Source organism: Poecilia reticulata, chromosome 1 (assembly GCF_904066995.2).
Source record: "Poecilia reticulata chromosome 1, P_reticulata-male-v2, whole genome shotgun sequence".
Lineage (NCBI taxonomy): Eukaryota > Metazoa > Chordata > Actinopteri > Cyprinodontiformes > Poeciliidae > Poecilia > Poecilia reticulata.
Genome location: NC_088830.1, coordinates 24,742,575 through 24,757,693, shown reverse-complemented (window position 1 = coordinate 24,757,693; position 15,119 = coordinate 24,742,575). Strand labels below are relative to the sequence as shown.

The following is a 15,119-nucleotide window of genomic DNA, read 5'->3' as shown; positions in this document are numbered from 1 at the left end:
GTCGCTGAAAAGTGAAGACATGTCTCTCCCGGCTCACTTTGACAGAAGTTGGTAGATTTTATGCAGCTTATTAATCTGTTGGAATCTAATGAAGCAAATTAAAAGACACGTAAACAGAGAGAGAGGGGAAGAAAGGTCCTAGTAGAGATAAATTTGGGGACATCTTTTAGTTATGAAAAATGCAATATGTTCCCCGAGGAGGAAAAACAGCCTCACAAAGAAGAGCTGTAAGTGGCAGCAGTATTAATCCAGTGATTGATTGCATGTGAGGCTGCTGCAGGTACATCATCGGGACTAGCTGGTTGCTGCTCATCCTTCTTGACTTTTTGGGTCTGAGTTGTTGGGACGACGAGGAGAACGTATGCAGACAAAACACTTTCCTGTTCTCTTGAGTTTAGTCTAGTTGCTGAAGTCTATCTCCTCCAGCTGACCTCGGATCAGAAGTCATTATCTCTCTAAATATTTTTTCCTGCTTTCCTTTTAGACGACTCAACAATTTATTTTAATGTGTACATTTGCTCCCTCATTTTATCAGCTGAGAATACATACATTGATTATTGAATAATTTTAAGTAATTCAATGGCATGTAGTTAATTTACATTTCCACTCGAAATGCTCAAATTAATGTGTTGTTTGGTGAGGACCTTCTTCTTCAAGTAGTCCAAAAACACAGGTAAAGCTCTGTCTGTATTGAAAGCATGACATTATTTCAAATTGAAGAAGGAATACATTAACAGGAAGGAGATTGTTTTTTTCTTTTTACCATATGATACATTCAAAGCATTCTGAAACCATTTTAAAAATGATTTATTCTCCGACTTCCTTATCAATCTGATTCTGAAGTTTTTTAATGAACATACTTAAAGAGTTAATATTTGAGTTAATTAATGGTTTACACAAGCTCAGCTTTAGCAGAATATCTAGACTGGCAGTGCTTGCAGTGCTTGGTAATTGAACCGAGGCTGATGTCATGCAGTTGGAATGCCAACTTGAAGGCTTTTCTAAATAAGGATTTGTGATGACAGTCGCCTGTTATCAGTCAGTCAAGTCAATCAAGTTTAGTCGTAGAGCACATTTCAGCAACAAGGCAGTTTAAAGTGCTTTACATCATAAAAACACAAAGTCATGTTTGAACTTCTATTATCTATGTCAGGAGAGCTTACTGTACCAAAACCACCATGACCCAAAACACAACCATCATTGGATAGGTTCCAGATTATGTGGCAGACTTTCTAACTAAATCCAGTCTCCGGGATTTTATAAAATAAAATGTTCATGTAGAATTTCATTACAGCTGTTATGACTCTTTAGAAAATAATTTCCTCTTGGTAGCTTCGTAGCTGCTGCTTTTATCCTTCCACTAACTGCATTTTTAATCTCTTCACTTTTAATTCCTAACTTTGAGTCTTCCTGCAACTTTCACAGCAACAAGAGGGAGAGCTGTGATTTGGGCAACTTGTTAGCGCTTTGGTGTTGTGTGTTCACATATCAGGAAAAGTTGAGAATTTGGGGTTTTCACTTGGCACCTTGTGCTTAAAAAACATTAATTAGAACCTTCTGTGTTGTTTTTCCTGTTAGTCTTGTCATTTCCATGCAGATTTCTTGGTTCACACATGTACAAAAGCATGTACATGTTTGAACCAGGTACAAACATGTACATGCTTTGCGGTACAAAGCAGAGTCCAAGTAATCAAAGAATATTTCCGGTTACTAACCTGAAACAAATAGATCAAAGATTAGTGGTATTGATGGGATGTTAGTCTTGATAAGAGGCACTGATTAAAATCTGGGTCTGTGGTGTGCGCTAAATGCAGTTTGCTGCAGAAATGATCAGCTGTGAAGAAAATACAGATCTAAATATGAGTGACTGGCAAGTTCTGCCTAGAGACTGCATAAAAGAGTTTCTGATTCTCTATATTTTTTAACACAGAGTGTGCATAGAAAACATTTTCTCTTTATAGAGAAAATCTCATTGTTTCTGGATTTAAGATGGAAAAAATCCCTGAAAACAAGAATATCCCACTTTCTCCAAGGTTGACTTCTCTTTACTTAAATAGGTTACCATACACACAGTAACATTTGTTTTTTTTTTTCAAATAATTCTTGTATAATTCTTGTTTTTTAACATGAATTGTACAGAGAAAATGTGGCGAAAACTTAAGTTAAACCATTTTTAATATGAACATGCACACTAGTAACACACTACATCTACATAGCGACATGTCCTGCCATAGTCTGTAGATATTGGTGGTCTGACTTTAACACCCTGTAATTAGACACATCCTAAAATACAGCTGGTGGTGTTAGCATTCTCTGGCTGTGAGACTTACGCAACAGGTTTTAAATCAGCTATAGTGCATTGAAGATGTATTCATAGTAATAATTCATCGATATTTAACGCTACAAGCCAAAACAAAGTAGCGCATGAATGTGAGCTTAATGAATATGACGCATAGTTTTCTTCGAACTTTAAAATAGAAATATGAAAGGTGTATACATTTATATTTAGCCCCCATTTACTCTAATACCCCTAAATAAAAATGATTGCAGTCATTTGCCTTTGTCCTGATACCTTAGTTTCACTGGATGTAACGGCAGGGGTCAGTGCGGCTCGGTACTCTTTTTCCATTTTAAAAGGATCCTTACAACCAACCCATAACGCACCATTTCTGGGTCTCCTTCAGTTCTCGGTCCATAGAAGAGTAAATACGGTCAGGGCGTCGTACAACTCAGATCAATGACGGGGGGACAGAAAAAAGTCACAGCTTGCGACAAACTCAAGACATGCTACTGGAATTGGCGCTTAGTAGTTCTTTGATGGGGTTTGAGAAGCTGATCATTCATCCTAAATTGACTGGTTTAGATCAAAACATATTCATGTGTTAGAATGTCCCAGTAAATCTCCAAACAGAAATCAAGCTGAGAAACTGTGCCAAGACTTAAAATGTGATTATTTGTAGGAGCATGAAACATGTTGAAAATATATTAAAACAGAGTTTTATTCATTTAAATGGCAAGCTTTTCACATCATTTGATAATAGTGTCTAAAGCCACATATTGTTTTCCATCCACTTCACAAGGATTCAGTGCTTTGTGTTGGTCAGATGAAATACCCTGACATTTGTGGTTGTAAAGTTGCAAGACATGAGAAAGTCTATTAAAACTTTTGCTTTGCGCTGCAGATTGGGTGGACGATGTGAAAGCGAGCTTTCAGTGCTGAGACTGAAATGAGATCATGAGAGCTTGACTGCAATAATTAAAATGAAGAGAGGACACCTTGTTTCCCAGCGGCCGCTCATACAGTCACTAAAACCTGGCAGGAATGCAGCAGGAGTAATGAGGGTGAAATCCTCTGAGGGATTTAGCAGCCATCGTCACACGTTGTTATCCGTATGATCAGCGTTTCATTCTCAGAACTGGTCCCACTGGGGAAAGCTGAAAAGAAATGTGGACAAATCTTTTGTTGGTTCAGGTGAACAAAAAGCGCTCTCTGGCTGGTTGTTCATTGTTTCCTGCTCCACGCCCACTCTGCCAGGCTTTCAGTCCTCATGTGTTTGTGTCTTCCTGTCAAACAGGACTTGTCACTGCTATGCAGTCGGACCTGTTCCTCTCGCCTGTTTCTGCAGTGGTTTCGTATTTAATCACAAAACAATGCAAACAAAGATCTGCAACCATTATAAAAGGAATTGCACAGGTGATATTTAGCAATGGATAGTATTTATCCATAGTATTTACTCCTCTGCTGCATTTTGTGTGTCTACCTCTGTTGGTGCTCATAGTTTTTTTTTTTTTAAGGTTTTACTGCAGCTTAAGTGCTAATGTGCCAGTGTGGCAGATTTTTCAGAGGGATAAAGGATTTTAGAAAACTGACCCAGACGTGTGGCTCAAACTAAAAGCCCCTTTAGACACTAATGGTAGAATAATTTCTCACTGGAATGTGAGGGAAACATTTTTAAAAAGCCTGTTTTCAGATGGATGCTAATGAACTAGTACATAAATCAAAAACCATTAAATCAAAGAAGGATGTTGATCATGTATGTTTTGTTCTTACCAGTGGATCAATACAGCGAAAGCTGTTAAAGCTTGAATGGATGCTGAAAGCTTGGTAGAGTTCATCTTTACACTTTTGTTTTAGACGTATTGGTTAATATAAACAATTTATATTACCCATATAAATTGGGTAATTTGAAATTTTATTCTTTTTGAGCCCCAATTGATTCAAACCTCTGATTTAGATTCAATTTATTAAACCAGGAAGTTTGTTTCTAATAGGAAATGAGATGGCCGTCTCTTAAAAGACAACGCAATAGCTTAAAAAAAGAAAGTATACCCTTCTCAGTAGTCAGTGGGAAACTTTATAGCAACATTTTTATAACCGCTGGGCAACTTTTTGCATTTTTTCACTGGCATTTTGATTACTTATCTTTGTTGAGGAGCTCCAGATATTTACATCTGGCATCACCCTAATCCCCCTACCAGGAAATTTATTATCTCTTGTCAGAAGAAACATATTGGCATATTGGTAAAATTACTTTAATTTTCCAGGGGTATGGAACAATTTGAGCTTAATTGTACAAGAATGTAGTTCATAAGTTGAAGCTGGTTGTGATGTGTCTTCACTAGAGAGAAACACTTTTTTTGTAGCCATCAATAAACTGAACACAGTTGTGTTCAGCCTTTTCATGTCCAAGTCTTAAATGTCCGACCCAACCTCCATTATATAAAGTGAATTAAACTTCATTTAACAACCCAGGACCATAAAGGCTCCAGATCAACTAGAAGGGGTCGAAAAAACCTTTTTAGCATCAACTTGGACTGAGTGCATGCCAAATATGAAAAATAAATAAAAAATCTCAATCTATTCTCTAGCTTGGCTAGCTCCCCTCATAGAGGGACCACATTTCTTCTAGAGAGAAGGTTTTTGTTTTTAAGACAAAGTAGGTAAGGATTTGGTTATTTGGCTCAATGACAAGACACATGATTGGAAGACTCAATGTGAAGGCTTGCACATTTCTTTGGATTACTTTGTGTATATGAATAGTGCAATACAAAGTGCTTTGAAAACAACAAAGGATAGGAGATAGAAAACAACAAATACATCAAACATCAGCAAAGCATCAGATAACAGCAGAAAAACAAAATTAAGACATGATAGAAATGATAAAGCTCTGTGTGACCTTTATGGCTAAGCTGAGGTCCTTTTGCAAACTTCAATAATTTAAAAACTGGTTTAATGTGATCCATTTTTCTGGTGTTGGGTACTTTGGATGAGTGGAAGCTGTTCCTTTATTGTTTTATGTAGACCTGTATAGATACTGTTATACTGATCTAAGTTGTTGCAAATGAAAGTATGTTTTTTTTTCTGTTTCCTGTTGCACACAAAGCTCTTAATTCTGGCAATGTTAAAGTAGTCATCTGGTTATTGATAGACTACGTATGCTTGTTAAAATTTAGATCTGAGTCTTGTATTATTGCTTTCTCTGAGTTTATTTATGTTCTGGTTTCTGACCTTGCGATTTTCAGGAAGGAAATCAATGACTTTTATGACTTCAATGAAACAAGGAAGCTATCAAACCTAATTGCAGTGTAGCAGTTGTTAGGCTTGGTGTCCGCAGCATCATACTGATGGACTGTTTTCTGCCTGTTGTACTGGTGCAGTGCAAAAAGCAGATTAAATGATGGAGGAAGATGACTTTCAAAGTCCTGGACGTTTTGGACATATGTGCAGATATTCCACCAGGATAATAATGCTAAAGATTTGTTTGGAGTGAATAACACTGAAATTCACACCTCTGCTCTACTGAACATATATGCTAAAAGGCAAGCTCAGTGCCAGAAAGCCACTGCAGTTACACAATATTAGGAAATATAAAATTGTGATATATTTTTATATTGTGGTGGTGAATAAGCTTCATCCACATTTTCCTCAATTCTTTCTATTTTTCCATTATCACTATAGCTCCTGATTGTTTACCATTTTTATCACTAAGATCTGTATCATATGTGGGCCAGATCCATCCAAATGGACAAGTATTTTAACTTGCTTGAGTTTGAAATCATATCACCTGGATTTTTATAACCTACCAAATATAATGTCCAAGCAGTCCTTTGCTTCGGCTATGTTGCACAGTGATGTTGTGATGACGGTTGCAATGCTTTAGATTGTGCAGCTCTTAACAAAAACCACCCAGGTTACATGAACCCTATGAATTATTCCAAAAAGAGTGATAAAATATCCGGTTTGAAACTGTTACAGTTCATGGTGACCAAGACATTAAAGCAAATATGAGTAGTGAATGTATATATTTGAGCCTGAATCCACAACTTAGACCCTTTGTGGATTACAGAAGGTCCTCAATGACTTTAAGCTAAAAATCATTAAAATTGTATTTTGTTTCCTTATAGTCCAACCCCCAGAGAAACATTTTCAATAAATCAGTTAAACTCCCAAAATTATTGACATTTGCATAAATGAGTATGTGCAACCTTAATTGTAAGTTTCCATTTCTTATGTAGACACTTTAAACATACAGCAAAGATCTTCAGCTGTGGTTCAAGTGAGTATGAATTGTCAACGGCCAAACGTTATTTCTCCCACTGGGGGATTTTTGCCAGTTTAAATTGAGAGTTTTCTCAGTTTCTTCTTTTTGCACATGATCTCTCTCAATCGTTTGCTGGATGCCAAGCGCCAATCAGCTGTGCTGCTTCTTTTCTGATGGGTCCAACGCTTCTGGCAGTGACGATCGTCATGCTCCCCTGCCTCCTGAGAGACCACAAACAGCCGTACAGGGCCTATCCTCTGTAGAAGTAATACATTCTCCCCCTTTCTTTCTAAACGTGTGACATCAACTCCTTTATTTCTCTAAATCAATATTTGCTGGGGAATAAACACCTCCAGCATGCAGATTAAACACACGGGAGGGGAAGGGAGGGAGAGAGAGAGAGAGAGAGAGAGAGAGAGAGATGGCTCCGGCCAAACCAGATTTGGCCGTCGGATCTCTGCCTCTAGCTCTTGTCCGAGGCTGCTTATTTTTCTGTGCTGCTTCTGTTTAGGCTCGCCAGCATCGCCATAGTAACAGCCACAGAGTGACGAGGCTGGCCGGCTGCACTTGGCACCGTTTAAAATGAAGTGGGTGCACGCAGCGCCCTGAGGGGGCAGGTCTGAGATCAGAGAAAGATGCTTTGAAGCTGCGTTTTGGCAACAAAAGAATGAGAAGCCGTGAATAAAGTTTCATCAGTTTGTCAGGAGAAAGCCACATGAAGCGGCACAAGTTAAATGAAACAAAGAGGAGAGAAAGCTGATGAGTGGAAGAGGGCAGAGGAGCAGGGCTGAGAGTGCGTGTGGGGTTATCTCCCAGCTCGCCTTGTTTCTATAAGCCAGGTTTGAATGGGCCGAATTAGCAGCTGCCCCCAGCTGAAAGAATAAAGGTGACTCAGCTGGTTTACTGCGCGGACAGCATTTCTTTCATTCCTCCCCTCCTCTGGAATGCTTTCCCTTATCTCTCTCCGAGTCAGTCTGGACTTCGCTCTGTTGTTTCTCCGTTTGTTTTCTGTCCCTTATTCAACCTCAAGTTATTTAAGGGTGCCCAGTTAGTTCTGTGAAACCAGCAATATTACAATTAGCTATTAGGATTCTGATGCGTAAAGCATATAATTTTCTTAAATGTCTAAATTTAGTAGCAAGTGAGCAACGAACAAGCTGTGTGTTGAGGGTGTCATTCTGCCGTGAAACAGTGCTACCTTAATTAATATGTGGTGGTCCCACAACATTCACACCATTACTGTTTTTTTGTTTGTTTGTTTGTTTGTTTCCATAGAGATTATAAATTGGCAAATTTATTTTTCTTACAAGTAAGAGTAAAGTGAGGTCCTGTCGATCTGTAGATTATCTCTGGGATACAAAGGACTTTAAAATTTACCCAAAATATTCCTTAATACTGACTTCCTAGTTTGAATTCATAAAACTGTGATTTATAATAGCGGTGTAGAAAGACCACAATTTCTTTGTGAAAATAAAATCTGTTTCACAAAGAATACAGCCAGAGTCAAGATGTTGGGCACAGACAAAGCTACAGTTGGTAACTACTGCTAACATAGCTTCTTTTGACATTGAGATAAAGAGATATTTATTAGAAAAAATTGATCTGATCATCTTTAGTTCAAAATGTAACTAATGACCAGAACTCAAGAAGCTTTTCTGATGAGATGTGAAACTTTTCTAAGCAAAAAGAGATTCTTTAAAAAAAAAAAACAGTTTGAGTTTATATCAATTTTAATTTTTTTTTTAAAAAAAAAAAAAGCGTAACAAACACTTAGAAATTAGGTGAGAATAAAAAACGTAATATATGTTCAAGATAAATCAGTAAACCTAATTGCATCACTATGCTGCTAACAGTTATCTTAAATAAGAACTAATTATTAATGCAGTGACTGTTCAGAGTGACACTGAGAGGTTTAACAGTTCTGAATATGCAACTAAACGAGAGAAGTTCTGTTCTGTAAAATATAAAATATCGGATTAATATGAGGACATTTTCATTGTAGCGCATCTAGATCATTGTGACTGAACCACTTCATAAAATCCACAACATTCCAGTTTCCAATACTTTCTGGTAGAACTTGCTGTAAATCATCATAATACAAATGGTTTATGGCCACTTATTCATTCAGTGACTAATAAAATTTATTGGAACTGCTAAAGTTTCTCTTTGTGTCAGAGATTTCTACTTCACAAAAACAAGATCAGTGCAAAGAGCAATCAGTTAATTAACTGATTGCTGCTCACATTTACAGTAAAACTAAAGGACATCACCCTGGTTCTTAAGTCCTTACAAACGAACTTGCATATCCATGTTAAGGCTGCTTGATATTACTAAATCACGCAGTGGCAATTTGCCTTAAATAAAAAATTTCCTTCTCTGTTTTCTCATTCATTAGCTTCAGCATTTTAGTTTTACTCTTTCGTGCCAGGTGAAAACAGTATTGGAGACTCCATCCAATAGGCTGAGTATATTATTGTCATATTAAGTATTTTTCTCTGGTGGGTCTTTCTGCAGTGGTCGCTGGATACACCCTGGACAGGTCACCAATCTAACAGGGACTACATAAGCAAATTAATGTTGTCCTCCAAACAGCTATTTGTAGAATTTTTGATATAATGTGGACCCTCAGAATGTGTATATTTCGGGATGTATAAAAAGATGAACCTGGGTGGATTAGGAAACATTCAAAACAAAACTCTTGAGTCAAATTACTGAATCACTCAAGTCCAAAAAAGTAACATTTTGCGTTTCAGATATGCTGACATGGATTGTTAACAAGCATCATCAATACTTTGATTGGTGGATGTTGTGCTTTTCATTTGCCGATTATAATTTTCTGGTACAATACCTTCATGCCAAGATGTCATAAAATATAGTAAATGGCAGCCATGTTTTCTGCAGGGATAATTGCTGGACACTCTCAGCCTGCTGGTAGTTACTTAATGTTTGTCTCACTGGCCGGGTTTGTCCATTTCATGGCTTATTGTTGTCATGTAATGGCTATCTGGGACTGCCTGTATCCCACACCATGGTTTTCCTGTGGTATTTTTTTATTATTGGCAAATCTTCTCAGACTCTTATGGTTTCAGTGTAGGTAGGTTAAATTTTGCCTCCTACCTATCAGATTTGCCCTTGATGGATTAAAATGAACATCATCAGCTTCACAAATGTATCTCTTCTTATCTGGAACCTTTTCTGTCTTCCTGTTTTTAGCCAAAGCAATAAACATCATTCATTCTGCTTTGTGGCAAAGAAAGTGAGTAAGATGAGGAAATGAGGTGAAAAGTGTTGTGGCATTCAAGTTATTAATAAGTACTCGGTCCCGGATGCTTGTGAGTGAGCGGGCAGCAGTTTTTCTGAATGTGTAAGGATGACTCAGAGCTGCGGCTGGCAGCAGAGGTGAATGTGCGATGCCTTCTGAGCCAAAATGTTGATTGGAAATGTGGTTTGGGATGATAACAAATTCTGTATCTTTTAGTTTGGCCACTGTTTATTTTATCTCTATTCTCTCGTTTAATATGGAGGATTTTCCAAATTCGTCCTCATTAAGGGCTTAAGAGCAATGACAGGGTTGCCTCTGTGGTTTGAAAGCTATTACACTTTATGGCAAGTAGGCTGTAATTTCCATTAGTGACATCCAAAGTGGATTAACCAAAGTCTGGATATAACAAGTTTAACTAATGAGTAATTTTACTCATTTCAGGAAACTCAGACACATCATTTTAATTAGGTTCACTTTTTTTTGTTTTCCCTTTGCACATAGATATCTTCTAAGAATCCATTTAAAGTTGATTTCTTTGACTGAAATCTGCACCCAATTAGTTATAGATCAAGCTTTTTATCTCCAGCTGAAGGATCTCATCTTATATGTTCTTCCCAGCTACACAAACTACATTCTTCTTCCTTTTCTCTATTGCATCGATTTCCGATTTTTTTAGGCCAACTCTGTGAGATGAAGAGGCTCTGTGGAGTTGCTCAGGAACAGTCCACATGCCTGTGTGTGCTTCGGGAAATCAGCAGGGCTTTGATACCAGCATATGTTTTCATGTAGGAATTGGAGTGCAGAGATATCCAGAGGGAACCTGAGCCCCCACCAGCAGACAGACAAAGGCCTGCATCTGGGGCAGAAAACATTTCCCCTGGCTGGGCTGGAGAAATATTTTACTCCTCAGACCGATCAGAGCACAGATTCATGGGGGAAGAGAAATTCACAGTTAGAGAATAAGAAATCATTGCAACTCATTGAAGAGTTCATGTTAGCCTTCCTACCTAGCATCATCTGGCCCCTTGAAGATGGCTGCTGACGGTTGGGATGTTGCCTGATGCAATGGGTGACAGTTTGCAGAAGTCGGATTCTACGAGGACTTTTTGGGTGTGTCAACAACTATTTTTTTTACATAAAGATTTTTCCCATTTCCTTTTATTTTAAGTCACTTTTTTATAAGCATTGGTCTTTTTAAATTCTGTGTAACATTGAAATTGGAAGAAGACAGGTAAAAAATTGTGGAAACATGGAGGAAAGCAGATGAAATGGCTATGCAGTTGCTAGTTGAAGTCAATTGTTTTATAAATAAAGGTTAAAATTTTATTTTCAGAGGCTGTTGCACTTCACCTGAATAAGACATTTGGTGTTGCCGTGTTTTCTTGAAATCCTCTTTTGTTGCGCTTAATATTGCGCAAACTAATCCTGGAAAATGTTAAAAAAAATTTCTGTCAAAATACTTTGAGCCACATATCAAAACGAGCATGAGGTCAAATCTGAAACTGAAGGGAAGCTTGGGAACACCAGATGTGTTTCTTGGTCCTTTTTACCTTGGTACGTATTTAAGTTAGTCATACTTGGAGAAGTTTATGCAGATGCAAAGAAGCTTATTGTTCAAAATTAATGCAGCAATGATTGGGTTCTGTCCAAACAAAAGAACAGTCTTGTCAAAGTTAGATTGTCATTTTTCTGCGGACACGGTTCAAGACGAATAGAGAAAGTCTCAGTTCCCCAGAGAGGGAGGGCGAGACGAGTTTTTGGTACCTTGGTGTGTCTGTGCTGAGTCACAGGAGGTTTTGGTTGGACACTTGAGTGTCTGTTGCCCTATTTTCCCAGATACAAAACAGCAAGAATAATGAGTTTCAAAGGTCACATGTGGAAACCGTAGTGAAAGTCTACCTCCAAAAAAATCACAGCTGAATGTTTTATATACCCATCATTTGAATCTTATGTTATCACATGTCATCTTCATTGACAATGAAGATGTCAATGCACCTAGAAAATGGCTGATGCCTGAAATTGGGCAATTTTCTTCTTGACTGATGCTAATCGGAGATTGGCCAGATGATTGATCAGATATTACTGTCAGGTTGCACTGACGATGAAGTTTGATGAAGTTATTACTGAGCGAAGATGACTCAGACTTAGCTATTTTAGGTATTAGTGACTTTAAAAAAAAATTAAGTTAGGTATACATTGAAGAAGCTATGTTCTTTGCCTTTGCAGTCATGGCTTGACACTGGAACAGCATTGGTGAAATAACATAAATGTATCAGTCTGTTGCTGTTTTCAATTTTCTAGATTTGCATTATTTTATTTTTTGTTATGTTTGAAGTATCTCCTGCTTGTTCAGTCCAGTGCAGCTATTTTTTTTTTATTTCAGTGGACATTAGCACAATACTTTAGGTATTAAAACCATCTTCTACAGCTACTGGTTAAGAACAGATTTTTTTTAAAATCCCATGTCAGCATGGTTGTCCTACCTGTAAATATTTGTCTCTGTGTTTACTCAATAGAAATTGCAGACCCTTACCTTAACTCGGGAATTTCCTAAATGCCGCCAGCATTTGCAAATTTAATGTCGCATAACAGAATCAGGCTGAAGGTTTGAAAGGATAAAGATAAGCAAGTACTCTGTAATCCTTTCAGCCTTTCTGGTATCTGCTGAAGTCAACTTCAGGTAAATCGCTCCTACCTAAAAATGATGGGCATTAAAACAGAGCTGCTCACTATATTGAACAGCAGTTGTCACAGAGGACTGTTTAGACATGATTACTTGGAGGACATGTCTCAAATGTTGTGCATTCACACTCTGCATATTTCGCCAGGTGGCTGGACTATAATTGCCCCTTGTTCCCCAAACCAGATTTGGTTTTATTGCTAAAACTAAAAGTGTGGTGGGGACATTATGTCATGGTAACTAAGGAAACGCTTCTGAAAAATGTGGGTTGGATGATAACCAACAATACTGAAATTGCAATTATGAACAATAATATCACACTTACATATTTTCCTGATATTGTGTAGCTCTAGTAATTAATCAAAACTGCAAAAGTACAAAGTGAGTAAAATGAGTAGTACCCATCAAAGCAGCTCTCCAGGAACAGAAGTGATTCCCCTGTTAAAAAAATAATTATATTTTTAAGTGACTTCTAACTACTGCTTCTTCAGACTGCAGTTGTATACGTTGTTGATAATAGGGGAAAATTGGGAACTTTGAGACTTATTGCTGTAGAAATGACTTCCACTCTGAAGAGCGTTGTTGTTGGGCCTGTTGTTAGGTACGGTGTACTCTGTGCTTGAGGAAAAGAAGATTTTTCTGATCAACCAGTCAGCGGTCATGGCTGGTCAATCTTAAAATCAACAAATTCTGTTCTACAGTCTTCTTCTCTATTCATCTAAGATTATCTATCTGCCTGAATTATTTATTTAGTGCTAAATTTGTGAGAGGAGAAGATTTGGAAGTGAGGTAATATAGACAGAATGCTAGCTTCTGGACTCGTGTGGACACAAAAGACATTGCCTTGCCTGTATTTGTGCATTTGCTTTCAACAGCATTGTCTTGAAAGTTTGATTATCTCCTACAGTGATTGTTTTCTTATGTGCCTCTTCCCTACCTTTCTGCCTACAGGCGACCAGTGCGTCAGAGAATCCTTCCAGTTTACCCAGCACACAGCAGCCTCGGGGTCGCCACAGCTTTGTCCAGGAACACTTTCAGGCTCAGTACAGGTGAGTGTTGCTGAGATAAACAGCAGGGAGATACATCTACATTAGCATCAGTATTGGCTGGTTTTAGTCATTTTTTTAACATTCTGGTTATGATCATGTACAACTGCGCCAAAATTAGCAACCCAGGTTTATTTCCATCTTGTTGCTGTTTGTGCGTATGTTTTGGAAGGGAAAAGAGAATGGTTGGCCATGTGGTGCTTGTTTGGGCATGTGGCTGTAATAATGATACAGTGTAGGATTGGGTGTTTAGCAGAGGCAGAGAAGCAATTTCAGCTGTATGGTCTTTTTTTCTGGTATTGAAAGGAAAAATGTCTGTCAATTATAGTTGGTTGTTGACCATAACAGTATCATTGACATAAGATATAAATATCAGCCCAAACATTCATGTGGATCCCTAATGCATATGTTCAAACACTTCAGAACTTCTTGTAGACATGCTCCTTGTTTTTTTTTTTTTTTTTTTGCTTGTTATATTTTGAGAATAATATCAAACGGAATGTTGCTTCGCCTCTGCAGCCTGTAGGTGTTTCTGGCAAAAGAATGGAAAGTGAGAATAAGGAGGACTACTTTTAAAACTTGGATATCTCATGAATTATTCAGGGTGCTTTGCTGTGTACTGTAGATAAGGTGTTAAGGTTGTTTTTTTTTTTTTTTTTAGTAAGCGCAGGGCAGTACATGCCATTAGAGAGTATATCTATTCAGACATAGTGGGAATGGATGAAAATAGGTCAGACAGACCTATGGAGGATCCATGGGATTTATCTACAGCTCCGGCTCTCCTTACTTCACTTGCAGTACAAAGTTAGCTGCTTTCATCTATGTAGAATTGAGTTACTTCATTCTTGAGGATAAGGATCTCCGCTAACCTTTTTTTAATGAGTTACAAATTTTAAGTTGTAATTCACAGGAAGTTTAAGCAGTTTTAGAAAAGGGATGGAGGGGAAGGTATTATGTATTTTCAAGGCACATATTGCCATTTTATAACACAATCAAGTAACTTGTTACCTTTGGTTATTAAAATGCTGTGTATATAAAAAATAACTTAAAAGATATGTGAGTTTTATGCCCTGAAATTGGGCTTCTGTTTCTTTAAGAAGCTACTGCTCTTTCTGACACTCCGCCTTCAGCGCGTCATCACAACAATCTCCATTATGCTGCCTACAACCATTGCTGGCAGTGTTGGACTGAGACCTAGTTTTTTATGATGAGCTTAGCAGACTTGCAGTTCCACCAGACATTTGCTAACTTATGCTGCCACTAGTCTGGAGGAGCTGAGTGGAAATGGGTGCGGGGGAGGAAAACGCTGAGGCGGAAACTGCAGCTTCAAGGAGGAGCTTTTTGGAAATAGGCAGTGTTTTATGAGAGAAAGTGCTTAAGTACCCCGGAGACTCAAGGATTTCTCAAACAGGTATGAAAGAAAAAAAAAATCTCCATGTATGTTTTTGATGACGTAATGACATTATAAAATGAAATAGAGCTCAAAAAAGTTGATTTTATATTATACTCCCCCCTTAATGTGTCCAGTAATCTCCAGTTTAGTGCTACTTTCTGCTGTTTTTGTGGCTCAGCCTGTCTTCTAATGGATC

At 37.8% G+C, this 15,119-nt stretch overlaps 1 protein-coding gene across 1 annotated transcript in view; it reads left to right on the top strand.

The window, feature by feature from the left end:
• usp43a (ubiquitin specific peptidase 43a) overlaps positions 1-15,119 on the top strand; it is a 122,952-nt gene that overhangs the window by 19,788 nt on the left and 88,045 nt on the right. Inside the window, exon 3 of the mRNA XM_008414659.3 lies at positions 13,436-13,533. Within this exon, the coding sequence (XP_008412881.2) occupies positions 13,436-13,533 (98 nt within the window). The remainder of the gene's footprint in view (positions 1-13,435; positions 13,534-15,119) is intronic.